We start from the raw sequence: 27,865 nt of genomic DNA on the forward strand, positions 1-27,865 counted from the left end.
TTTTTTTTTTTTTACCCAAAGTGAGAATTTGTGCTCCTTGATATCAAACCAGTATTAGTATAGAAAACAAGATAAAAACGTATTTGCCAATTTAGAAATTTGTGGACGAATCAGTTGAGTTTGTGGGCCAAAATGTCAATGTTACAAGAGAACCATTTAGGATCAGGTTTATGCAAACATGAATATTCGTCCATAAAATGTGTAGGTTTACTCAAGATAGGCTAAAATACACCAGGAAAGAAGGGGACTGCAAAAGGCGTCAAGGGATACTTTCACCTTCATATGGTTCCCAGTGGAGGCAGCACTGGGGAATACTTGAGAAGCATGGCTAAACATGCACCAGTCATTCATGAAATACCCAAATATTGAGTTCCCAGTACAAGGATAAAGCGAGAAGATCGTGCCTTCACTGACCATCAGCTGGCTAAACCAGACAGCAGTGACTAGAGATGAAGGGTCAGCTTTGTTGTGACAGTTTTACAGCCTTTATCTGAGAACATTCGAGTATCCTTTGGAAAATAAGTCATCTCATTGGCCACACGGGTTGCCAACTCTTCATTAGGCATTAAGTTGCGATGTCTTAGCTCCGCCATGACACACTCCTTTACATGTCTATACTCCAGCGGTAGAAAAGGGACATAGAAGTCTATCAAATTCTTGTCAATCAGGCTGCTGTGCCAAAAGCCACCTGGGGATAAAAACATGGTGGATTAACAGTGGATTGAGTCATCTGCTCAACCATATTCAATCAAAATATAATCTTCTTTAACAGCTTGTCTACCGGGACAATTTCTAACTTTTTATTTTTAGACATTAAAATCAGATTATTATTTTTTTTACTAGAAACGACGTTAAACCCATAAACATTTACCGTATTTATCGGCGTATAACACACACCATAATTTTAAGAGGGAAGTTTCAGGAGAAAAAAAAAAAAAAAAAAACTTTCCACAGTCCCCTGCGTATAACACGCAGGCACAGTTTACCCTCTATTTTCAGGGTAAAAAAAACTAAGTGTTATACACCAATAAATACAGTATATATATTTTTTCTGAGAATAAAATAGTGACAGTTGCAGTTTTTTTTTTTTTATGTTCCACAATACTTGCACAGCTATTTGTCAAATACATATTTTGAGAACAAAAATACATTGAATTGAATTTTAGTGCACACACACACACAATATTATACCCAATTTTTTGGTAAAATATAAAAGATTGGGTTGCATACGATAAATCGATAAAAATTGTCAAGCCTTAAAATTAGATGGCCCATACAGTCCAAATGTCATTGTGATTACATGGGAAACTGCAAAATTCAAAGACATTTTGGACTGTAAAGGGAAGCTGCAGCTGAGAAAAACTCAAACAGCGTCTACCACATATAGATAATAGAGGGAAATCTCCTTAGGATGGGAGCAGAACAAAGATTGTAGAACCATGCCCCCCCCCCCCCCCCCCCGTAAAGCGGAACCTTAATGCAAACCAATAATGTATCACAAGGGTGGGAAGTGGGCCTGCCGTCCTGTAAGACTTCCCAGAAATCCAGCTACCGGTAAGTGTAACTGGTACTTTCTCAAGTCGTCTTCCAGGACGGCACCCTGAGAGAGAAGCAAGTAGCTTCAGGCCTACCTTAGGGCGGGACCGCTGCTTGCAGGACCTTTCTACCAAATGCCAAGTCCTGAGGTGACAGTAGTTCAACTCTATAGTGTCTTAGGAACGTGTTTTGGCTTGACCACGTCGCTGCTCTTCAGATCTGCTCCACCAAAGCTCCTGCCCTTTCTGCCCAGGAGGTTGCTAGTGACCGCGTGGAGTGCGCTTTAACTTTTGGAACTGCCAAACCGGCTTGAATATAGGCTAGGGAAATCAACTGCCTTATCCACCTAGAAATGGAGGCCCTGGATGCCCGATTACCTCTTTTCTGACCCGAAAAATTAACTAATAGATGGGTAGGGCGTCTAAACTCGCTAACCCTCTCTAAATAAACGTCTAACATCCAGACAATGAAAAGAAGCTTCCTTCTCATTCTGGGGATTTGAACAAAAAGAAGGGAGAACTATCTCCTGTGACCTGTGAAACTTGGTCACTACTTTAGGAAGGTATAGTGGGTCCTGACTTAGAACAACCCTGTCCTCAAATAAACAAAAAAATGGCTCCTTAATAGAGAGCGCCTGCATATCCCCTATCCTCTTGGCCGTCGTGACCGCCAAAAGGAAGGAAAATTTAAAGGTGAGTAACCTGATAGGGATACTGTCAATTGGCTCAAACGGAGCCTTGGTTAACGGATTCAAAACAATCGAAAGATCCCAGGGCGGAACCCTAGAAATACGTACTGGGACATCCTATCTCTGGCTGTTAGGAACCTTCTAACCAGGGGATCCAGGGAAAGGCGTCTATCTAGAAAATAGGACAAGGCCGCCACCTGAACTCTTAAGAGTGCTTGTAGCTAGAGTCCTTGTAGCTAGCCCCTGGTCCACCCAGTCTTGGAGAAACTCTAAGATGACCGAAGTCTCTTGCTGGGATACTTGTCTCGCCGAGCACCAGCGAGAAAAGACGCCCCAGATCTTGGCATAAATATGCCTAGTGACTTCCTTCCTGCTGGCCAGAAGCGTGTCAATTACCTTCTTGGAACAGCCATTCTCCCTCAGGCTCCGCCTCTCAAGCACCAGGCCGTCAGCTTGAAGAAGCCGGGGTCTGGGTTATAGACCGGACCCTGCCGAAGAAGATCCGCCCGGACAGGGAGAAGGAGGGGGAGGAGCCACCGACCTACATTCTAGAGCAGGAAACCAGGTCCTCTTGGGCCACCAGAATTAGTCTGCCTACTGCTAGACTTGGCTTCTGCAGGATTCTCGGAATCAGGTTCAGAGGAGGAAAAGCATAGGCCAGGTGAAACTTCCATACCTGGGCAATGCATCCACCCCCTCCGACACATGTTGCGGGGAGAGGGAGAAGAATCTCTTCACCTTCCGGTTCGCCCTGCGGGCGAAGAGATCCACCTCTGGGCTGCCAAAGTGCTGGCAGATCAGGCTGAATACCTCTGGATTCAGTTCCCACTCCCCCTGGAGAATGGGCTGACGACTCAAGTAGTCTGCCTCCAGGTTGAGGGCCCCTTTTAAGTGGACTGCTGATAGAGAGGGAATTCTCAGTTCTGCCCAGCCCAGGATCTCTAGAGACAGCTCCAGAAGGGTGCGGGACCTGGTGCCTCCCTGATGGTTGAGGAAGGCCACCGTGGTCGCATTGTCGGAAAGAATCTGGACCTCCCTGCCCAGAATTCTTTCCTCGAATGCCTTTAGAGCTTCTCCGACCGCTAATAGCTCGCGGTAGTTTGAAGAGGCCCCCCTCTGACGTTGGCTCCAGGAACCCTGGGCACGGAGCTCGTCCAAGTGAGCCCCCCACCCCCAGGCGCTGGCGTCTGTGGTGATCCTGACGGGCTAGATCTGACTCCACGAAAGACCTAACTGCAGGTTCTGTGGAAGAAGCCACCAGCTTAGAGTGTGCTTCACTGGATCTGGGACACTGACCCTGACATCTAAGGACTCTCTTTTTCCGTCCCAGGAGGAAAGGAGGAAGAATTGGAGGGGTCTGAAGTGGAGCTGCGCCCACGGGACCGCTGGGATACAAGAGGTCATTAAGCCCAGCAGCCTCATGATGTCCCTGAAAGAGGACTCTGCTCTCCCCATTGCCGACCTGACCGCTGCCTTGAGACCCCGGATCTTATCCTCGGGCAAGAAGAGCTTCTTCTCCAGGGAGTCTATCAGAAACCCTAGATAAAGCTTCCTCTGCTCCGGAAGGAGCAATGATTTTTCTTTGTTGATAATCCAACCCAGGGATTCTAAGGTAGTCATGACAGTGGCCAGGTCCGCAAGAAGGAGATCTCAACTCTGGTTGTACAGTAACAGGTCGTCGAGATAAGGGACTAGTGCTATCCCTTGCAAATGCAGGAAAGTGACTGCCTCCGCCAGGACCTTTGTAAAGACCCTTGGACTGGAGGTCAGTCCGAAAGGGTTGGAAGCAAACTGCCAATGCTGCACTCCCTGGGCGGAAGCAATCGCAAACCTGAGGAACCTTTGGTGACCCGGAAAAATTGGGACGTGGAGATAAGCGTCCCTTAAATCGATGGTCACCATGAATACCTCCCTCAGCAGGAGCTTTCGGAGGTTGTAAACACTCTCCATGCGAAACCTCTTGTGAAGGAGAGAGGCATTCAGGGGTTTTTAGATTGATTATCAGCCGACACTTCCCTGACGGCTTTGGGACCACAAAGATATGGGAGTAAACTCCCAAACCTCTTTGGTCCAGAGGGACTGGGATTATGACCCCTGTTGTGCAAGCTCTGCGACGTTCCGCAGAAGGCCTGCTGACTTGAGGGGTCCTTGGGCAAATGAGTCAGAATAAAATTCGGAGAGGGGAAGTGGTGGAACTCTAGCTTGTAACCCTCTTACAATCTGGAGAATATAGGGGCTCTGAGTAATACTCTCCCACCTGGGAAGAAAATGGGAGAGTCTTCCCCCGACTTACCCGTCATTTGGAATCCTTATCATTGGGCTTAGTGTTGGAAAAAAGGATACCCCCTTTTTGTTTGTCCTTCCCAACTCCAACGCCTATTGTTAGGAGGTCTTCTCTCTGAAGGGCGGTTTCTATCCCCAAGTCCACTCTGGGGGCCTCGAAAAGTTATTTTCCTGCTCTGTCTAGGCTTGGTAGGGAAACTTACACCCTTTTCCGAGGACCTAGTCAGAGCCTGATCTAGGCCGGTACTGAAAAGGAGGGAGCCCTCGAAGGGAAGACCACAAAGGCGGTTCTTGGACGCAAGATCACCGTTCCATGTCTTGACCCATACTGCTCTCCTAGCCGAGTTGATGAGGGCTCCCGTCTTTGCGGTAGCACGCACAGTCTCTACTGCAGCGTCCGCTAAATAGGCCACTGCACTACCTATGACTTGTAGGGAGTCCAGAATCACCTTGGATTTTGTAACTTGGGAAACATGTTCCAATAACTTGGAGATCCAAGAGTCTGCATTCCTCGCAATGCAGGCCGAGGCCAATGCGGGGCTCAAGGCTGCCGCATTAGCTTCCCAGGCCCTACGCAAGGAAGTCTCAGCACGCCGATCCATAGAGTCCTTTAAATTGCCTGCATCCTCAAAAGAGAGGTCCGACTGCTTGGAAACCTGTGCGAGGAGGGCGTCTAACCTAGGTACCTTAAAGAACTTATTCTCCTCATCGACGCTTCCAAGTCTTGTACCTTAGAAGCTCTCTCGGCTGCTGTGTGTGCCTCTGGTGCTCTGCAAGGCGTTTCTGGCGAGCTGAACGCCGATGGTGGCTGCCATCTTGGCAGAGCCGGATCCGGAAGTGACGCCATCGCCCGGCCCCTCTGCATAGGCGCCAGTAAAATGGCGCCAAAATGCGGAGGGGAACCGTCTGTCACATCCCCGACACCACCGGAGCCTCAAAGACCCCGCCGGGACCCGAACCGAGCCACGGCAAAGCGAGGGAGCACCAGAGAAAGCCTGTCCCCTAACAAACCTCCAAGGTAGGGGGGAGGCAAGGAGAGAGAGGAACTAGCCCCTGGAATTCTAGGGTAGCCACTATCCTAGAGTACTCCAGCACTCAGGGGGGTTTCTTCCAGCTCACATAGTGAGACCCCCATGGAGTAGGAAGGGACCCCCTAGGAAGGAATGAATCCTACTATACCCAGAGGCTACCCAGTGCCCGGGGGGGGGGGTGGGCGACCACCAGCCCCAGGCCTTAGGTCAGGAGAAAATAAAAAATAGTTTCGCTGTGGGGAAACACAATCAAGAACTGAGGAGCATGGGGCAGGGTTGCGTTTCCTGTCAGGTGAAGCCAGTCATCTCTCAGGGTGCCGTCCTGGAAGACGACTTGAGAAAGGCAGGATTTGTCCCACTGAGAATTTCGGGATTGAATTTACTCGCACCAAGAGAAACATGCTTCCCCAGTGCAATGGTGAACTTTGCAAGGGGCCAATATCATAGCTTTCAAGAGCATGGCAACCCAACCCCTGGGAAAGAAGATCCAGATGATCAGGGAAGGCCCAGAGAGAGGCTGTCAGGAGCCTTTTGAGGTCCAAGTACCATGTCCTCATGCGCCAGTTAACTGCAAAGAGAATGAACAAAAGCCCTCCATTGTGATCATGCAGAGAAGACGAGTAAGGAGCTTCCAAAGCGTAGATCAAGTTTACCTTTACCCACAGAGTCACCAGACCATCCACTGCAAAGGCTAGAGGATCAATGGAATTTGTGACAAACATGTTCTTGTTGTTACTAAATGTGGAAGCCAGGAAGTGCGTGTCCCAAGCCCTCAACTTGCGAAAGAAGTTCAGCAACACCTTGAGGAGAAAAACGACAACTCTGAAATTCAGACTGATGACTGGAGTGTGCATGGTCGTCAGAGCAAAAATGTGTAGTTCCACCTAATCCAGAATCGGATCTACTTCTCTTGTGAACCGAGAGATGTCCATTTCCTCCTTGGTGGTTGATGTAAGCCACTGCTATGGAGTTGACTGCCTACGTGAGCAACTAATGGAGAAGACTAGTGCTTAGAGGGCAACATCACAAACTGGCCTTGCTTCTTTCTGGCGGGGTTCCCATGCGACCCCTCAGGTCAAAGCTACAGAGAAGCAGCAAAAAAGAATCATGATACGATAAAAAATAAAAAAAAAGATCTAGATTAAAAGAAAAAATGTAATAGAAAATTGGTTTGCTTCCCTCAGAGCATAGAGAACACATCCATTTTCCTAAAAACACTAGGGAAAAAAATGAGGCATAATGGAAGGAGTTATACTGGGCTGTCCTTACAGCTTTTGTTTGTCATTACTGAAGGCAAAAGTAACCGTGGAGTGACTGGGGCTTGTGGACCCTTGTTGTTGCATGAAGGTCTCACTGTTGGCAGGTTCCTATGGCCCTGGGGTGACACTTAATGAAGTATTAGTTGATTTGATATACAATATGTTTCTTTTTTGAGATTGTGCAAGACCCATACTTCGCCCCTCCTCGTGATATTGTTGATGATGACCCCCTCCCTATTCCCTCCCTCTGCTAATTGTTTTCTGAATGTTCCCCTTCTATATGTTTGTATTGATTTGTCTTAGCCCATGTTGGGCATTAATAAAAACTACATATTTAAAAAAAAAAAAAAAAAAAAAAGGCATACATGACTTTACTAGCACTTTAATAGTTATTTCCACCTCTTCTCATGCTAGGATTACAGATGTAAGTTAAGACTTGTAACAATACAAGTAGGCTTATATTTGCTATTTTGGACTTTAGAATCTTTTGTAAGCATTTGAGATAACTTTTTGTATGCCTTTCCGAAGTACAATAAAAAAATAGAAATAAAAAACAAAATTGAGCTACAATTTTTTTTTTTTTTATTCTGACACAATATAACTTACTTTCTTTGTTGTTGAATAATTCGACAGAAAGCGCAGACTCCAGATCCTGCAGCTCTAGATCCTCTCTCCTTTTTGTGGATCCCAGCACCACTCTGTTGATAAACTCGCCTCCTGCATTGCTAATGGAAACAAAGCAAATTACGTGAGGCAGTGTTTTTTTCCTTTTTATCCCAAAACAGCAAAATGTAAAAAGAAAAACCTGATGAGTGGACAAAGGGACAGTCTTTTCAGGAGATAAAAGATCCATATCTTGTGACTTGATTACATTTTTTTATCTTTATTTCTGTTCAACCATAAATCAGCAGCTCTCCTGCTCTGCTCCTCCACTCACTAGAGCGCTGAGCTGTGGAGGGGCGGGGAGCGTCTGTCTTAGCGGTTCGCTGAGAGTCCAGGCACCTGGTGGATACAGACTTCAAGAGAGTTGAGATGAAGCGGTGCCTGGACTGATCTGTGTGACGTCAGCAGAAAGCGGACTTCAGACCGCTCTCTGCTGAAAACATGTCACAGGAGTGCACAACAAACTACACTCCTGTGACCCAAAGGAAAAGCCTAGCCGAATGAGCTCAGGATGGACGTCTCCTTTAATCAAATGCATCTATAAAAAAAATATTCCTCATGCCAAAGTGGAAAGCGGGCTACATAAAACCTCAATTCAGACCATGGGTGCCAGAAGCAGGGCTGTGAAGTCGGAGTCGAGGGAAATTTTGGGTCCCTGGAGTCGGAGTCGGCAAACAATGCACCGACTCCGACTAAATTTAGTTTAAAAAAGTTTAAATGTCCCAATTCACAAAAGGTTATAATTAATTACTTCTCTACTGTAAGAATAAAGACCAATGCATGCAGTCCCTCACGTAACCGCAAAACGAACACGTTAAGTGACCGTGAAGAAGCATGCTTTTCATGTGCTTCACTATATGGCACGCAACGCACAATTAGGAGCTGCAATACTTATACTTTCCATAGTGTTGTGTTCTGCTTTTACAGGGAACGCATGTTAGAGAACCAATAAGTGTCCAAATAAAAAAATTCCAACAGAAGTTTTATAAAGCACTAAAAAGTTGAAAAGTATGATCGCTCATCAAAACTTACTGTTGAAGAAGCCATCCTTGTTTATCCAGAGATCGTTAGTGATGTGGCCAGAATAGTTACTGCAATGCCACCCACCCAAGTCAGTGTCAAAAGATTATTTTCAGCCCTAAAAATAATAAAGTCTGACTTAAGAGCCTCTATGAAAGAGGATCTGGCAGAGGCAATTCTCTTCCTTAGAACTCTACATTGAATCGATTTGCATTTGCTAAGCCTATAACTACATTTCAAGATTAATATAAACCATTTCTAGGTTTTACAGATTTTGTTTTTGGTTCATTATAGATAAGCTTTGTTTTTGTTCTAAAACAACCAAATAATGTGGTTTGTATTTTTGAACTGGTAAAGATCCTGTTCCTGATGTTTATGCCTGCTGCTACTATCCAGCCACTTGATTGATTAATAATTTTTTTTTTTATAAAACGTTGTTTTCATTGTGTTTGTCTTTTGCTTAAACTGTGCAATACAGTAGACTGTTGGCTTCCCAGCCAGTAGTCCTGTGGTAGGTTGCGTTTCTTTCCCTCAAGGAATGTATAAAATACATTCGCATATTAATACAGAGGAGTCGGAGTCGGGGAGTCGGAAGTACATAAAACTGAGGAGTCGGAACATTTATCTACCGACTCCACAGCCCTGGCCAGAAGTCAGGTATGAAATTTGTTGTACAGGTCACTGCGCACAGTTAATTTCCTTTAGCTGCATGCCTAGTGCTTGCACAATGAAACTAGATAGACAGATTTTATTGGTATTGCTTCTGAAAAACAAAATCTAGGCTGGCAAATGCTACAGAAAATTAATGGAAAAAACGCAAGATATTCAGATTTGACATCAGAATATCATCAGTAATCTTAGAGAAAGTTTAGAAGAGAAATCATGACACTTGCTTCTGATCCGGATTTTATGTAGTTTTTATAGTTTGTTAGTATTGGGTTACTGTATATACTCGAATATAAGCCGAGTTTTTCAGACCATTTTTTGTGCTGAAAATGCCCCCCTCGGCTTATACTCGAGTCATCTGACTTTGGGGACCCGGTACCGGCCGGCCATAGGTCCCCTGGACTCCAAACATATGTAGCCCCACTCTTCCTCTACAAGTGTGCAAAGTTTGTTGTCCGGGATACCTACGGCCGGGGAGCACCGATTTTTTAAACCCGGGCACCCCTTCCATAGACTCCCATGTTAAACATCAGTCGAGGCATGGACACAGTGAGGCACGCAGATGGACACCCTAGGCTTATACTCGAGTCAATACGTTTTCCCAGTTTTTTTTGGGTCGGCTTATACTCGAGTATATACGGTAATTATGATTTTGGGCAATGCTAGAGAAAGTACTGCATTATTTTTATTTTGGTAGTTTGATTTTCTTTTTTTTCTTCAATTCGGTTTTATTTATTCTACTTTGTATTTTAATAGCGTGGATGGTTTATTAGAGTATAGTTTTAGTTTAGTTTTCTTTGGCAATTGCGGTTATTGGTCATTCTATTGTGTCGCGTTTTGTTTATTTTTGTGATTGTGTTTTCTTAGTTGATTGTACGTGTATTTAATAATTTCCTTTGAGATTAATAAAGTATTCTGAATTTGATTCGTTGTCAGAGCAATCCTTAAAGTTATTGTAAAGTCAAAAGTTTGTTTTATCTGCATTCGTTGTAGTAAAGCGGAAGTCCACCGAATGTTTTTTTTGTTTTTTTTTAAAGTCAGCAGCTACAAATACTGCAGCTGCTAACTTTTAATACAAGGACACTTACCTGTCTAGGGTGCCCACGATGTTCTCACCCAAAGCCGCTCGCCTTTCGTGTGCTGCCGCCGCCATCTTCAGTAAGGGAATCAGGAAGTGAAGCCACTGCGCATGCGTGACTCGCACTGCGCTATCCCACTGGTTCCTGCTGTCTTCTGGGACCTGTGTTTCTGCGTGTCAGAAGACAGCAGGGGGGAGGAAGGAAGTGGCGTAGATACCCGCAAGTAGAACTCAGCTTTAAGATAAAAGGCCTTCTGTGTGCAGCAGCCAGCCCCCCTAATACTTACGTGAGCCCCATCTCTGTCTAGCGAAGTCCACGAGTATCTATGGGGACTTTTCCTTCTAAATTGGCTGAGACACAGCAGCAGCACCATTCGCTCCTGCTGCTGTCAAAGTCAGTCAGCCAATGAGGGGAGAAAGGGGTGAGGTCCGGTCACAGCTCCATGTCTGAATAGATACAGAGCTGTGAATCGGCTCAGGTTCCCCCATATTTTTTTTTATATAAAAAAAAAAAACAGACTTTACAAATCACTTTAAATGTTGCTGAAAGCCTGTAAAGAAACAACCCTCATACCTTTAGGATTAGGGTTGTCCCAATACCTCTTTAAGACAGGAGTTCAAGTACAATACTCAAACCCCCCCCCCCCCCCCCAAAGAACTCGCCGATACCGATACTTCGTTTTTTAAGTGATGCGACAGTGGTACTAATATGCATCACTAAATGACGCGTGGACTGTGTCAGTCGTTTTTTTATTTTATTTATTTTTACAATGCTTTTTTTTTTTGTTAAAGCAGGGGTTCACCCTAAAAAAAAAAAAAAAAAAAAAAAAAAAAAAATTGTTGTCTACCAATGCATCCAGCATACTAGCGTTAGCAACAGTATGCCTTTATTTTTTTCGCTGTACTGACAGTTTAATCCATTCAGACTCCCGCGGGGAATAGGTGTTCCTATGCACAGGGTAACATGATTGACGGCCGGCTATAGCGCGTCACGCTTCCCGAAAATAGCCGAAATAGGACTTGGCTCTTCACAGCGCCTGCGCAGTCAGCTCCTAGTCTGTGCGCAGACGCCGTATAGCGCTGTGAAGAGCCGAGTCCTACTCCGGCTATTTTCGGGAAGCGTGACGCGCCATAGCCGGCCATCAATCACGTTCCCCTCTGCATAGGAACCCCTATTCCCCGCGGAAGTCAGAAACAAAACTAATGGATTAAACTGAGTACAGCACAAAAAATAAAGGCATAATTTAGCTGACGCTAGTATGCTGGATGGCATGGTAGAAAGTTGATTTTTAGGGTGGACCTCCGCTTTAACGATGTCAGTGTGTTTATTTTATATATTTTTTTATTATTGCAATTTTTTTTTTTTTAATCAACCCTGTTGGGGAGCTTTGGTGAGATATCAGGGTCTTAACAGACCTCTGACATCTCCCTTTTGAGACAGGGAAAGGGACCTGAGGACACAGATTCCCCAGTCCCTTACTCTGCAGCCTCAGCTGCATTGAAAATGAATGGAGAGGGGGCAGCGGCTCCTCTCCATTCATATACTGAAGCTTCGTAAACATAGGTTATGATGTTTTAGTTATGTGATATAGTTATAGTAATCACTGACTCTTCATTGGGAAAAGGAAAGACAGATTTACTGTGTCCTACCTCTGCTCTTCATCCTGACAGATTGAGGACAGGAGGAGGACACCGAGGATAACCGGAGGGGGATACAGGGACAGTCAGGAGTGATCGGGGGGGGGGGGAGGCAGTTACAAGCACCGATCTGTCCAGGTATCGGGTGAAGCATTGGAGCATTTGCTCGAGTACAAGTACTTGGGCAAATTGCTAAGTATCGGTACCGATACTAGAATCGGTATCGGGACAGGCCAGGGACAAATCGCAGAGTGGCCACTGCTGCCACCACAGGCTGATATTCCACTGCACCCACAGCCTCTGCTACTCCTTGGCTCCATCCAATGCACCTGCATCCTCCATTTCTTTTAAGCCTTTCAGAGTATCCACAGCCTCAGCTGCCCTTGCATCCTCCGCTTCATCACAGCCTCACCATCTTTGCACCCAAAGCCCCCACCATGCTGTGACGGTATCGGTATGATATCCCCGTCAACGTTCCCTTCTTCCCATAACGACAATCACCCCAATATTCCACGAGGAGGGATATCCCTGGAATCGCCCAGAAAGCCACACATGAGACAAGCTTACTGCTGGAACAAGACACTTTATTGACACAAAAACTCAGCTTATATGTGGTTACAGCCTGTTAGGAACGCCCCCCTCACACAGTGGGGTTTCCCATACAGATTATAGGAGACAAGTCGGAGCCGACCATGCAGACATGTTTCTTTAGATAAAGACATCAGCGGAGTTAATTACTAGGTGTAACAGCCTGACCACAATGAAGCAATCAGAATAATTAACATGAGCCCCTTATCTAATCATTGTAAACAGTAAGGCCGGTCTCCTTCCCACACACAATAAATCAATTACCATTTGAACTAGGGAGCTGGCTGAGGAAGGGTCATTAACATGTCAATAGCTTGTGACACATGAACCAAGCAGGGAGATTTACACTGACATCCTTCACAATGGCCCCCCTTTTTCTCCCTGCTCCGGCAAACCCGGTTGGACCTTCCCTGGTCCAGTAGGGTTGACGGGTTCAGAGCTTTTAGTCCGAGGTTAACTCCGTTTGGCGTGACTGACCTCCATTGGTAACTGCTTCCGACTCAGGTATGCTACCGGGTCGTCAGATCACACGCCGGTCAGTCCCCAAGTCTTTGTGCGATCTGCAAAGTCACCAGAAGTCAGTGTGAAGACAGCGAATGGGTCTGTGCGCCGCCGTCTAGGTGTCCCGCTATGGGAGGGGGCAGGTTATGGCTCTGAAGTGACAATCACAGGAGATTCATAAAAAGAAAAAGTTATATTTGTTGAAATGCTGTAGCACTGGTGCTCAGAGTCCGGGGGGGGGGGGGGGGGAGAGGGGACTCAGAGCCCCATAAGGTCAGCCACCCCCTGCTCCCTCCGCAGCCGCCGGTTCTCCTCTTTGAGCTTCTCCAGCTCCATCTCCAGTTCATGGAGCCTGGGGGGGTCAGCCCGCTGTGACCTCAGGTGGTTGTTCTCCTCCTCCATGCGGCTTATGCACTCCTCCAGCTCTATGTACTCACGGATCAGATCCTGCTTGCTCATGTCCTGCAGGCTCTCCACGTGGTCCTTCATCATCAGGAACTGGGTGGTGGTGTAAGGGGCCACCGGTGGGCCCTTGGCGAACATCTCGGCCCGCATCTGGGGCGCCCGCTGCGATTCCATCTCCTCCAGTCGCTTCTTCTCCTCCCAGGTCCGCTGGTTATATGACTTCCAGGACCTCTTCTTCTTGGAGGGTAGCTGGCGGTGCCTCTTTCTGCCCAGCTCCCTCCAAGGCCCCTCCGGCTCATGGCGGTCGCCCATGACCAGCTGACAATGGTGTTCCCTGTTGTCCGTAATAACAGATTGTACCATGAGGGCTTCGTAAGGGGTGCCCAATGGTTCTTCCGGACCCAGCTCCTGGAGATCCCAAGCCGAGTCTACACAATGGGCTGCTGCTGGTGGGCGGTACCCAGGTTGAGACCAATTTGACCTGGTGTTGTCGTTCATGGGGCAATTCTGCTTGAAGTGACCCAACTGTTTGCACCGGAAGCAGCGTTGTTCGTTGTCCTCCTGGCGTGGGTAGCGAGGGCTAGATGTCATCGGTCTGTTAGGCGGTTGGTATCTAGCGGCTGGTGGGTGTGAGGGCGCCGTTGGTTGTGGAGGTTGTACCCGTGGTGTGACCTGGTTTGTCTTGCGAGTATCCGCATATTCATCCGCCAACTTCGCGGCCTCTGGTAGAGTCATGGGCCTGCGATCTCTCACCCAATCTTTGACATCCGTCTGGATGTGATTGTAAAATTGCTCCAGGAGCATTCGTTGCAAAATGTCCTCTGCGGTGGTGGCCTGGCTGCTGTTAACCCAGTTAGAGGCCGACAGGGACAGCTGGCATGCCCATTCTGCGTAAGAGTCTTTCGTGGTTTTGCGTGAATCCCTGAACTTCTGTCGGTGGGACTCTGGGGTTACTGCATAACGAGCCAGGAGCGCTTCTTTAACCCGGGCGTAGCTATGGATATCCTGATCTGGCACGGTCCGGAAAGCATCAGAAGCTTTGCCTGACAGTTTGCCTGACAATATTGCAACCCACTCTCTTCTAGCAATTCGGTGCAGGTTACATTGTCGCTCAAAGTCTGCCAGGTAGTTATCAATTTCACAGTCCTTTTCATCAAAAGCTTTAAAAGCGCTAAACGGAATCTTCCTTGCGTCTGCTGTGCTGTACTCACTGTTCGTAGAAGGTGCGGCTGCTTGTTGGACTGCTGCCAGTTTTAACTGTAGCTCTGCGTCCCTTATTTGTTTATCCTTCTGTAGTTCTGCGTCCCTTATTTCTTTAGCCTTCTGTAGCTCTGCGTCCCTTATTTGTTTATCCTTCTGTAGTTCTGCGTCCCTTATTTGTTTAGCCTCCTCCGCTAACAGGTCCATCACTTTCAGAACCACATCCGGCGTTGGGTTCGGGCCGAACCACGCTAGCTTCTCTCTCATTAGCTTGTTGGCTGGCGATTCCTCCTCCTGAATCACTGGTGTCTCCATCTCTTGTACTGCTGGCGTTGCTGCAATCCCGTCCTCCTGGTCTAGCTCCATTAATTCTGCTATGATGACCCGCTTGGTTTTGTTGCTAGCAATCCTTCCACGAACTTCCAGTAGTTCTTCCAGTGTCTGCTTGGAATCCGGGTGTGAAGGGGAATAGAAGGGAAAAATCCCGCTGCTACCAACCAATTGTGACGGTATCGGTATGATATCCCCGTCAACGTTCCCTTCTTCCCATAACGACAATCACCCCAATATTCCACGAGGAGGGATATCCCTGGAATCGCCCAGAAAGCCACACATGAGACAAGCTTACTGCTGGAACAAGACACTTTATTGACACAAAAACTCAGCTTATATGTGGTTACAGCCTGTTAGGAACGCCCCCCTCACACAGTGGGGTTTCCCATACAGATTATAGGAGACAAGTCGGAGCCGACCATGCAGACATGTTTCTTTAGATAAAGACATCAGCGGAGTTAATTACTAGGTGTAACAGCCTGACCACAATGAAGCAATCAGAATAATTAACATGAGCCCCTTATCTAATCATTGTAAACAGTAAGGCCGGTCTCCTTCCCACACACAATAAATCAATTACCATTTGAACTAGGGAGCTGGCTGAGGAAGGGTCATTAACATGTCAATAGCTTGTGACACATGAACCAAGCAGGGAGATTTACACTGACATCCTTCACACATGCATCCACAGTCTGAATGTCCACCAAGCCATCTCTGCACTCGCAGTCTCCAAATGCTCTACTGCCACTTGGAACCAACCCCCCTCTTCTAAGTACATGTTGAGTGACCTGAGGGTAGTCAGCAGCTAAGCTCAAACTCCCAGGAGGGGGCCCCTCATAGAACATCAGTTACCTCCTAAACTCCACTCACATGGGAAGCAGTCGCAGAAGGGAGCAGAGTCCACATACTGGTTGGCCCCTTGCCCCTCATGCAGTTTCCCGAGACAGGTGACAGCCAAGAGGCTGCAGGGCCATTCAAAAAGAACCATGCGAGATTACACATGTGCAGTGGGAAGCCAGCTGCTGTTCCTCAGGAGGCCACAGCTGCCTCCCGTTTCCAAGACAGCAGCTCCAGGGACCCTCAGTGGTAAGAAGAACCAGCTTCAGGGACACAGTGCTGGACCCCAAGCACTAGGAAGTACCTGATCTTTATAAGTCAGCAGCTACAGTTTACAGTTGCTGACAAAAAAAATACAGAAAAACACTGAAATTCCTCTTCAGGTACAGTATATATGTTTTGACACAGCATTGTGGTAGGAGGATGGACCTTAAAATCAAGCTTTGACCTTTGATCTGCTTTATGCAGCTTATCATACATAAACTTAAAATAGTGATTTTTTTCCCCTTTCCTTGGTACCTGAGGAAAATGAAGATAGCTTTACGGTACGACACGCCATCAATCTGCTCATAATAGTCCAGGAACGGCTTGATTGTGTCAATAAGTCCTTGATGCAACTTGTCCATCTCATCAAATATGAATATGGATCGAGGACAGTTGGTGACGTTTCCACGAATCCATGACTGTATCTGATCCTGAATGATGGAAGAGGACCTCGGTTATTAACATAGGACTGTATAAAACAAATTATACATAGTTATAGATTGCAGTCATCGAAAGGCCAAGTTCACCTTTTCACACATTTCCCTTTTCAGAATGAATACAAGCCTTTTCTGCCCATCCCGATGTGCTTACAGGGAGTGCAGAATTATTAGGCAAGTTGTATTTTTGAGGATTAATTTTATTTTTGAACAACAACCATGTTCTCAATGAACCCAAAAAACTAATTAATATCAAAGCTGAATATTTTTGGAAGTCGTTTTTAGTTTGTTTTTAGTTTTAGCTATTTTAGGGGGATATCTGTGTGTGCAGGTGACTATTACTGTGCATAATTATTAGGCAACTTAACAAAAAAAAATATATACCCATTTCAATTATTTATTTTTACCAGTGAAACCAATATAACATCTCAACATTCACAAATATACATTTCTGACATTCAAAAACAAAACAAAAACAAATCAGTGACCAATATAGCCACCTTTCTTTGCAAGGACACTCAAAAGCCTGCCATCCATGGATTCTGTCAGTGTTTTGATCTGTTCACCATCAACATTGCGTGCAGCAGCAACCACAGCCTCCCAGACACTGTTCAGAGAGGTGTACTGTTTTCCCTCCTTGTAAATCCCACATTTGATGATGGACCACAGGTTCTCAATGGGGTTCAGATCAGGTGAACAAGGAGGCCATGTCATTAGTTTTTCTTCTTTTATACCCTTTCTTGCCAGCCACGCTGTGGAGTACTTGGACGCGTGTGATGGAGCATTGTCCTGCATGAAAATCATGTTTTTCTTGAAGGATGCAGACTTCTTCCTGTACCACTGCTTGAAGAAGGTCTCTTCCAGAAACTGGCAGTAGGACTGGGAGTTGAGCTTGACTCCATCCTCAACCCGAAAAGGCCCCACAAGCTCATCTTTGATGATACCAGCCCAAACCAGTACTCCACCTCCACCTTGCTGGCGTCTGAGTCGGACTGGAGCTCTCTGCCCTTTACCAATCCAGCCACAGGCCCATCCATCTGGCCCATCAAGACTCACTCTCATTTCAGCAGTCCATAAAACCTTAGAAAAATCAGTCTTGAGATATTTCTTGGCCCAGTCTTGATGTTTCAGCTTGTGTGTCTTGTTCAGTGGTGGTCATCTTTCAGCCTTTCTTACCTTGGCCATGTCTCTGAGTATTGCACACCTTGTGCTTTTGGGCACTCCAGTGATGTTGCAGCTCTGAAATATGGCCAAACTGGTGGCAAGTGGCATCTTGGCACCTGCACGCTTGACTTTTCTCAGTTCATGGGCAGTTATTTTGCGCCTTGGTTTTTCCACACGCTTCTTGCGACCCTGTTGACTATTTTGAATGAAACGCTTGATTGTTCGATGATCACGCTTCAGAAGCTTTGCAATTTTAAGAGTGCTGCATCCCTCTGCAAGATATCTCACTATTTTTGACTTTTCTGAGCCTGTCAAGTCCTTCTTTTGACCCATTTTGCCAAAGGAAAGGAAGTTGCCTAATAATTATGCACACCTGATATAGGGTGTTGATGTCATTAGACCACACCCCTTCTCATTACAGAGATGCACATCACCTAATATGCTTAATTGGTAGTAGGCTTTTGAGCCTATACAGCTTGGAGTAAGACAACATGCATAAAGAGGATGATGTGGTCAAAATACTCATTTGCCTAATAATTCTGCACTCCCTGTAGATATTATACTAGTCCATGGCAGCTTTCAGTTTGTACTTCTGCTCAGAAAAAAATAAATAAAAAAAAAACACCTTCTGATCCCCGACATCCTGCATCATCATGTGACTATCCATGAAACGTCACATCCCATCATCCACTGATTTACTGCATCACAGAATAGGGTACGTTTTACTTCTCTGGTCACACACCTTTTTTATTTACACCTACTTTAATCACATTATTTTCAACGGCGCCTGTTCACATCAGTGCGCCCCTGTGAAGCGTGATTTTGGAAATCTTTACTATAGCCATGTTGATGTCCTTTCCTTACATGTAGAATATCTGTTCTTCTATGCTAATTTTGTAAACTGATAACATTTTCTAAATAAGCTATATTAGGAGAAAAAAAAAAAAAGTCGGTCAGCTTACGTTTTGGGCTGCAAATCACATAAAATGGGTAGAACGGGGACTGCAGAGAGAAGGCAACTAAATCAATAAGAGCCCCTTTACACTGAGGCGCTTGAAAACTGCCCCAAAAAACACAGGGCGCTTTTGAAGCGCTTTTGAGGCCTTAGCAGTGTGCTTTTTTGAAGGTCACGTGAATCAAAAGAGCCATTTTGAGGTGCTTTTGAAGCGCTTTTGAAAGGCGCTTCCCATTCATTTCACTGGAGAATGGAGAGGTGCGCTTTTGAGGCACTTTTAGCGCTTCAAAGATGCTGCTTGCAGGAGTTTTTTTCACTGCCCTGCCCCTGTGTGAAAGTGTTCATTGATTTTAATGCAAAAGGAGTTTTTTGCTAAATTTTCAGGTGTCTTTTTTGAGGCGTGAAAGAGCCTGAAAAGCACCTCAGTGTGAAAGATCTAAGGTTCATGGAGAAAAGGTTCACAAAACTATTACCTATCAAGTTTTATAGAGGGAGATCTTATGGTTTTATATGAAAATATAAAACTACCCATGTAGAAGATTCAATTGAATGTTCACTACAATAGACATTCCTATCCTTGTGATAGGGACATTGTTCCAACGGGACTGATTTAATCAAACAAAGTAAATTTGGATGTTTAAAATATAAAAAGGAGGTTCCAAAATGTTGAAGTTGACATAGTAGGTACAGACACTTACAGTGGCTTGCAAAAGTATTCACCCCCTTGGCTTTTTACCCATTTTGTTACATTACAGCCTTTAGTTAAATATTTTTTTAATCTGAATAATAAGTGATGGATCAGAACACAATAGCCTAAGTTGCTGAAGTAAAATTAGAAAAATAGATACATAAAACTAATTTTTCAGAGATAAAAAAACGGATAATGGGCATGTGCGTATGTATTCATCCCCTTTGTTATGAAGCCCATAAAAAGCTCTGGTGCAATCAATTACCTTCAGAAGTCACAAAATTTGTGAAATTATGTCCACTGTGTGCAATCCAAGTATCACATGATCTGTCATTGCATACACACACACCTTTTTGAAAGGCCCCAAAGGCTGCAACACCTAAGCAAGAGGCACCACTAACCAAACACTGCCATGAAGACCAAGGAACTCTCCAAACAAGTAAGGGACAATGTTGTTGAGAAGTAAAAGTCAGGGTTAGGTTATTAAACAAATATCCAAATCTTTGATGATCCCTAGGAGCACCATCAAATCTGTCATAACCAGATAAAAAGAACATGGCATAACAGAAAACCTGCCAAGAGATGGCCGCACACCAAAACTCACAGACCGGGCAGGGAGGGCATTAATCAGAGAGGCATCACAGAGACCTAAGGTAACCCTGGATGAGCTGCAGAGTTCCACAGCAGAGACTGGAGTATCTGTATATAGGATGACAATAAGCTGTACGCTCCATAGAGATGGGCTTAATGGCAGACGGGCCAGAAGAAAGCTATTACTTTCAGCAAAAAACAAAATGGCACGTTTTGAGTTTGCGAAAAGGCATGTGGGAAACTCCCAAAATGTATGGAGGAAGGCGCGCTGCTCTGATGAGATTAAATTGAACTTTTTGGCCTTCAAAGAAAATGCTATGTCTGGCACAAACCCAACACATCACATCACATCACCATCCCCACTTGGGACTGGGAAACTGATCAGCGTTAAGGGAAAGATGGATGGAGCTAAATACAGGGATGTTCTTGAGCAAAACCTGTACCACTCTGTGTGATTTGAGGCTAGGATGGAGGTTCACCTTCCAGCAGGACAATGACCTCACCACAAACACACTGATAAAGCAACACTTGAATGGTTTAAGGGTAAACATGTAAATGTGTTGGAATGGCCTAGTCAAAGCCCAGACCTCAATTCAATAGAAAATCTGTGCTCAGACTTAAAGAATGCTGTTCACAAGCGCAAACATCTAACTTATAGGAGCAGTTTTGCAAGGAGGAATGGGCAAAAATGCCAGTGGTAAGATGTGGCAAGCTCATAGACTTATCCAAAGCGACTTGGAGCTGTGATAGACGCAAAAGGTGGCTCTAATAAGTATTGACTTTAGGGGGTGAATAGTTATGCACATTGACTTTTTCTGTCCCATTTGTTGTTTGCTTTGCAATATAAAAAAATAAAATAAAAAAAAAAAACATGCACATCTTTAAAGTTGTGGGCATGTTCTGTAAATTAAATGATGCAAATTCTCAAACAATCCATGTCAATTCCAGGTTGTGAGGCAACAAAACACGAAAAAATGCCAAGGGGGGTGAATAATTTTGCAAGGCACTGTATCTGATTGGCCCGGGATCAGCAAGTAATTTTTTTTTCCCTGTTAACGAAATTGGACAATGCTTTCACATGGGGAGATTTTCTTTAGTCTTATTTCTTAATAAACTAGGGATTCAGAGGAGTTTTTTCTTAAAGGATAAATAGCTGCACATAAAGGGGTTGGTTTACTGAAGGCAAATAGACTGTTCACTACGCTCTGGAGAAAATGTCCTTGTGAATGTCCAGAGTGAAACTGCACTTTCAAAGTGAACAGTCTATTTTCCTTTAGTAAGTAACCCCAAAATCGTGTGGGTGTGTGTGTGTGTGTGTGTGTGTGTGTGTACACACACACACACAGCTGTGGCCAAAAGTTTTGAGAATGACACAAATAATAATTTTCAAAGTCAGCTACCTCAGTTTGCAATTTGCATATACTCCAGAATGCTATGAAGAATGATCAGATGAAGTGAAATTAATTGCAAAGTCCCTCTTTGCCATGAAAATTAACTTACTCCCATAAAAACACATTTCCACTGCATTTGTGAAGAAGGCTTCAGGGCAAGATCTAAAAACACTGAGGCAGCAGACTTTGTGAAAATTAATATTTATGTCACGGCTGTACACACACACACAAATACTCATTACTCTGCCTTATAAAGGCCAGGGCGTTATTAAGTGAAGTTCTAAAAATTGTGACAATTTGTGAGATTTACAAAGGTAAGCGCACCTTGTATAGATGAATTAAGTTGTCGTGTGGGAAATGCAAAGTTGACACAAAAAGATGGACAAATTTGCTGCTCATCCCCTTCTCATGAATGTTCTCTGTGATGATTTTGCTGATGAAGTTCTTGCCGGTGCCGGTCCAGCCATGCAGGGATAGAGCCAGGGGCTTCTTGGGGTTTTCAGTGTTCATAAACCCTGTGACCGCTCGGAAGATGACATCACGGGCCAGGTGCTGACCAATCAGTTTATTTTCCAAGTCTTCCTTAAAAGCTGATAAATACAGTGGAAGTGTTACAGTGGAATGTACAATGGATTACCAAGATAATAAAATGCAAAAATAAGAATCCGTGAAAACATTCCAGGTACATCTTTGTTCCTATAAACTTAATTTCTCCTCCCACTTGTTTAGAGAATTTCTCAGGTTTATCTTCTTTTTTTTGCGCTCAATTAGTAAAATTAACTTCCAAAGTTCTATGATGACTCCGTTTTATAAAATGTTCTTCTTCTAAAAGCACCGAAAGAAGCCTGCAGGGTGGTACCCCATTGGTGTAGGCGTTTCCTCCAGTACTATATTTCTCATGAGTCCTCAGTGTGCACACCATCCAGAGAAATAACTATGCCAAGGAAAGGGTTAGAAAAGGAACCTTTATGTAGTGGTCCCCCCCCCCTGTAGGGGCTGCTAAGTGATGTGGTGCACCTATCACACTGCCCAGCCCGACATTCACTTCGAGACAATAAAACGGTCCATGTGCTTGTTTGTGAAAGAATAAAGATCACGATTCTCATGGTGTAACATCATCTAAGCAAAAAAAAAAAAAAAATGTTGATTCTTATTTTAGCCAGAATCGCGCAGCTCTAGTCACCACTGGGATTTGATTTTTATTTCTAAACAAATGAAGACGAAGAAAAAAAAAAAAAAACTCATAGCTTGCTATAAAATTTTGCAGAGACAATTTTTCTCCTTCACTGATGGCCCCCGATAATCGGTGTACATGTCCCTTTTAGAGAAGCCAGTTATCGGCTCTTCTCCTCATGCTGTCAGTGGGAGAAAAGGAGTGCAGATAATTAGCTTCTGCTGACATCTGTGAATGTTAATGGACACAGCTGATCACGTGGTAAAGAGCCACTGATTGGCCCTTTACCTCAATGTGTGATCGGTGTCCTCAGGACACAATCACAGGGTGTGCCATCATAGAACTAGTCCGCCATGCTATAGTCGTTAATTCGGCTATAGCGCAGTCGGCAAGTTGTTAACGATAAACACAGAGAAGGGAAGACATTGTACCTTTCTTTACCCACTTCCTGCCCAGGCCAATTGTCAGCGCCATCACATTTTTAATGACAATTGCGCAGTCATGCAACACTGTACCCATAAGAATTTTTTATTTCCACACAAATAGAGCTTCCTTTTGGTGGTATTTAATCACTGCCGAGTTTTTCTTTTTTGCTAAAAGGAAAATCTTGAAGAAAAAAAAGAAATCATGTTTTTCTTGGTTTTGGTTATAACATTTTGCAAATAAATAATCTTGATGTACTGGCGGCCTATCTAATTCTTGAGGCCCTAAAATGTCATGACTGGACAAATACCCCCCAAATGACCCCTTGGAAAGTAGGCAGTCCAAGGTATTTAGTAAGAGGCATGGCAAAAAGTTTCAAGTTAAATATTCGGATTTCTATTTTATTTTTTACATAATGTCACCGATGTAGTACAGCGTTATCATTTAACTGGTAATCATATAACTGGTGTGGCAGTTATCAGGGACACTGACTGGTGACAATTTTTTTATCACACATTTTGACCACAGCAATATGTTACCATAGTAACATTGTAATGCTCTGGGGAAATGATCAGTGTTTTGTTTTACACATCATGTTGCTTATAGCAATGAATTTTATTGCTATAAGCAAGCATTTTACTGAACAGAAATCCATTCAGATTGATTTGTTTTGATTAGCTGTGATTGGCCACAGCTGATCATATGACACAGATTGGCCCAGTCTGTACCATGTGGTCACCTGTGACCAATCACAGCCAGCAACACAAAATTGTATACAACGGATGGCTTGAAAGAAGCCATGCATTATTTACAACTGTGACCCACTGTGATTGGTTACAGCGGTTCTATGGAATTGGCAGTGGGCCGGTACAGTGATCAATCATTGGCTGTGTCCCATGGAGACAGATCACACGACAGCATGATCCGGGAAGACGTCACATGACATCCACCCGGATCGACCAGAGGCAGCTCCATCGTCATTCGGCTATAGGCTGGACGGCAAAGGGTTGTAAAGGTTTGTTTTTTATTTTCTAAATAGGTTCCTTTAAGCTAGTGCATTGTTGGTTCACTTACCTTTTCCTTCCATTTCCCTTCTAAAATGTTTGTTTTCTTTGACTGAATTTCTCACTTCCTGTTTCTCCTCAGTAAGCTTGCCCCCCCCATCATCCGAGCCATTCTAACTGGGGGTTAGTCAGCTAGAACAGCTTACTGAGGAGAAACAGGAAGTTCAGACAAAATTCAGACAAAGAAAAAAACATTTAGAAAGGAAATCAAAGAAGAGGGTAAGTGAACCAACAATGCACTAGCTTAAAGGAACCTATTTAGAAAATAAAAAACAAACCTTTACAACCCCTTTAACCACTTCCAAACCGCCGTACGTCTTTATACGGCCTAACTTTAAAGATTGATATCTCGGTAACGGCAGCAGCTGCTGCCACAACCGAGGTATCAATCTTTAGTGTCAGCGGTTCTGTTAACGATAACGGCGGTCTCCGCGGTGGATTCGCCGCGAGATCGCCGGCGGGAGAGGGGTCCCCCCCCCCTCCCGCCGCCCTCCGCCGCTTACCGTAGCCGTCGGTAGCGGCGGAGGCGATCGGGACCGTTCGGCTGGTGACTGGGGACGAGACTGAAGGAAAAATCTCCTTCGCCCGTCCCCATAGCTCTGCTGGGCGGAAGTGACGTCAAAACGTCAGTCCCGCCCAGCCTCTTGAAGAAACATTTTTTTTTTTGTCATTTGAAAAAATGACAGTTTCAAATTTTTTTTTTTTTTTTTTTTTTTGCATTTTAGTCTAAATATGAGATCTGAGGTCTTTTTGACCCCAGATCTAATATTTAAGAGGACCTGTCATGCTTTTTTCTATTACAAGGGATGTTTACATTTCTTGTAATAGGAATAAAAGTGATCATTTTTTTTCCCCCAGTGTAAAAAATAATAAAATAAATAAAAAAAAATATGAAAAAAAAAAAAATTTTAAAGCGCCCCGTCCCGACGAGCTCGTGCGCAGAAGCTAACGCATACGCGAGTAGCGCCCACATATGAAAACAGTGTTCAAACGACACAAGTGAGGTATCGCCGCGAGCGAGAGCAATAATTATAGCCCTAGACCTACTCTGTAACTCAAAAAATGCAACCTATAGAATTTTTTAAACGTCGCCTATCGAGATTTTTAAGGGTAAAAGTTTGACGCCATGCCACGAGCGGGCGCAATTTGTAAGCGCGACATGTTGGGTATCATTTTACTCTGCGTAACATTATCTTTCACAATATATAAAAAAATTGGGCCAAATTTATTGCCGTCTTATTTTTTAATTCAAAAAAGTTTTTTCCAAAAAAAGTGCGCTTGTAGGACCACTGCGCAAATATGGTGTGACAAAAAGTATTGCAATGATCGCCATTTTATTCTCTAGGGTGTTAGAAAAAAATATATAATGTTTGTGGGTTTTAAGTAATTTTCTAGCAAAAAAAACTGTTTTAGTCTTGTAAACACCAAATCTGAAAAACACCCAAAGTAGAGAAGTGGTTAAGCTAAAATAAGTATAAGGAAGGGCTGCGCGTGAAGGAGGGGAGGGGGGGCTGAAGCTTCACAGAAAGGGCTCCTTGAGAAACACTTTAACCCATTCTTGCCCATGCTAGAGCCGAATGATGGCTTGCCGGGAGGGCGTCTATAGATCTCCTCCCATGATCGCGCTGCCCGTGCACTCAATGCGGCGTACGGATGGTGCGCGCTTTGAAAAGATTGTGGTAAAGGGCCAATCAAAGCATCTCTTTACCCCGTGATCAGCTGTGTCCAGTGACAGCTGATCACGGAAGGTTATCGGTATTCCTTTCCTTACAGTAATAGCATGAGGAGAGAAAAAGTCAATAACTGGCTTGTGTTAAAGGGACATCGGCACTGATTATCAGTGCAATCCCAACAGTGCCACCTATCATCAGCACACAAAAGTGAAGGAGAGAAAATTGCTGTTTGCAAAATGTTATAACAAAACTATGAGCAAAAAAATTTTCAAAATATTTGGTATTTTTTTTTGTTTGTTTAGCAAAAAAATTAAAACCCCAGTAGTGATTAAATAGCACCAAAAGAAAGCTGTGTGTGTGGAAGGAAAAGGTCCCGCACCAGGCCGACCCTCCTGGCTGTCTGTGCCCCCCACTGTGGAGATTCGCCTTCTCCGATTGTCCTCGGACAACCACAATCACTGAGGGGAAACCCAACATATCAGAGTTGTCACCACAATAAGGAGTGAGAGGAAATCGTCCAATGGGGACACCTGTTCCAAAAGACAACTGGGAAGGTGTTTGTCAGTCTGGAAAATCAGCTCCGACTTCCTGTTTTGTCTCCAGGACAGGAAGTAAAGGGAAGAGGTTGTCACCCCTCACTACACCCCATCTAACACTAAGAAAAAACGTTCGGTCTGTCCATTCCCTCCAATGAACGATCAGATTCATGGATATAATAATAAGGAAATCAGAGACAGCTGATAACCAATCACCTCCCCCATGCTGGGCTGTGTAGTTCCTCAGTCCCCCCCTCACCTGTACTGTTATAGGCGTTCTCCTCACAGCACTCCACCAGACGGCCGCAGTAGAAGCGGGGGTAGGACAGGTACCCGGTCAGTACAGAGGCGGTGGCTATGGCGATAGCTGTGGTGACAGGCTCCAGGGTTAACACTCCCGACAACAGGGGACCCAACAACACCCCCACAGACAGCCATGACCCCGGGAAACAGCGCCTAGCTCCGGCCATAGGAGCTCCAACCTGCGCATGCACCTCCCAGGTTATCCACGCTGAAACTCGAGCATGCGCAGAACTCTCTTCTCCCTTCGCTCTTCCGGGATCAGTGCTTCTTCCTGCTGTAGTGCGCACTCTCCTTGAGAGTGGTCTGGCTGCAGAGTGGAGCTCCACCCCACTTTTTTTTATTATTATTATTATTGAACCTTAGTGTAACAAAAACTGTAGGTGGAGCTCCACTGTCGACAGGAAACATGTGGCCTCCACCTCACTTTTTTTGTTTGTTTGTTTAAAGAACTTTAATAAGCAAACATTCAAGAGACATTAGAAACAACGCATGGAAGTGGAGGTGACACGTGTCCTGTCACATCTGTATTTTCCAATGGTAGTATGTGGCTGCAGACTGGAGCTCCACTCTCAACAGGAATCATGTGTCCTCCACAGATTTTTCTTTTATTCAACTTCCGCTCCCTCGCATTTTCTGCACACGTGTTTAAAGCGGATCTCCACTCTAAAGTGGAGTCCCGCTGATCGGCACCCTCCCCCCCTCCGGTGTCACATTTGACACCTTTCAGGGGGGAGGGGGGTGCAGATACCTGTCTACAGACAGGTATCTGCACCCACTTCCGGCCCTACGATACGGGCAAAAGACGTGTTTTTTCTCCGCTTCCCGTCCGTCCCCCGTTGTATGCTGGGAACACTCGGCTCCCAGCACACAGCGGGAGCCAATCGGCGGGCGCAGCGCGACTCGCGCATGCGCCGTAGGGAACCGGGCAGTGAAGCCGGAGCGCTTCACTTCCTGGTTCCCTCACCGTGGATGGAGGGGGGAGCAGCAGGGTGACGAGCGATCGCTCTTCCTCTGCTGCGATCGGCGCTGGACTCCAGGACAGGTAAGTGTCCTTATATTAAAAGTCAGCAGCTGCAGTATTTGTAGCTGCTGGCTTTTAATATATTTTTTTAGTGGCACATCCGCTTTAAAAAAAAAAATTTTAGGCTTTAACCACTTCCATACCGGGCCTATTTTGGCACTTCTCTCCTACATGCAAAAATCATAATTTTTTTGTTAGAAAATTACTGAGAACCCCCAAACACTATATATGTTTTTTTAGCAGACAGCCTAGGGAATAAAATGCCGATCATTGCCACTTTTTATCTCGCACGGTATTTGCGCAATCATTTTTCAAACGCCTTTTTTTAAGGAAAAAAACGGTTTCATGAATTAAAAAATAACAAAACAGTAAAATTAGCCCAATTTTTTTGTATAATGTGAAAGATGAAGTTACGTCGAGTAAATAGATACCTAACATGTCACGCTTAAAAATTG

The 27,865-nt window shown here is 44.8% G+C and overlaps 1 protein-coding gene across 1 annotated transcript; it reads right to left on the reverse strand.

Moving 5' to 3' along the window:
• On the reverse strand, nt 1–26,635 carry LOC120914149 (torsin-1A-like). The gene is made up of 5 exons (XM_040324669.1): nt 26,346–26,635; nt 21,541–21,806; nt 16,246–16,421; nt 7,404–7,522; nt 1–688 (listed from the first exon to the last, which is right to left on the reverse strand). Exons 1-5 carry the CDS (start codon nt 26,554–26,556, stop codon nt 444–446), a joined length of 1,017 nt encoding a protein of 338 aa, XP_040180603.1. The 5' UTR covers nt 26,557–26,635; the 3' UTR covers nt 1–443.
• Between the last annotated feature and the right edge of the window lie 1,230 nt (nt 26,636–27,865).

The sequence above is a fragment of the Rana temporaria genome, chromosome 9, assembly GCF_905171775.1.
Source record: "Rana temporaria chromosome 9, aRanTem1.1, whole genome shotgun sequence".
Lineage (NCBI taxonomy): Eukaryota > Metazoa > Chordata > Amphibia > Anura > Ranidae > Rana > Rana temporaria.

Coding starts and splice junctions, on each gene's coding strand:
- LOC120914149 (XM_040324669.1), bottom strand. CDS start 26,556: ATGGCCGGAGCTAGGCGCTGTTTCCCGGGGTCATGGCTGTCTGTGGGG. Junction 21,807..26,345: donor GAACGCCTATAACAGTACAG/GTGAGGGGGGGA, acceptor TGTATTTATCAG/CTTTTAAGGAAGACTTGGAA. Junction 689..7,403: donor ATTATTCAACAACAAAGAAA/GTAAGTTATATT, acceptor TTTTATCCCCAG/GTGGCTTTTGGCACAGCAGC.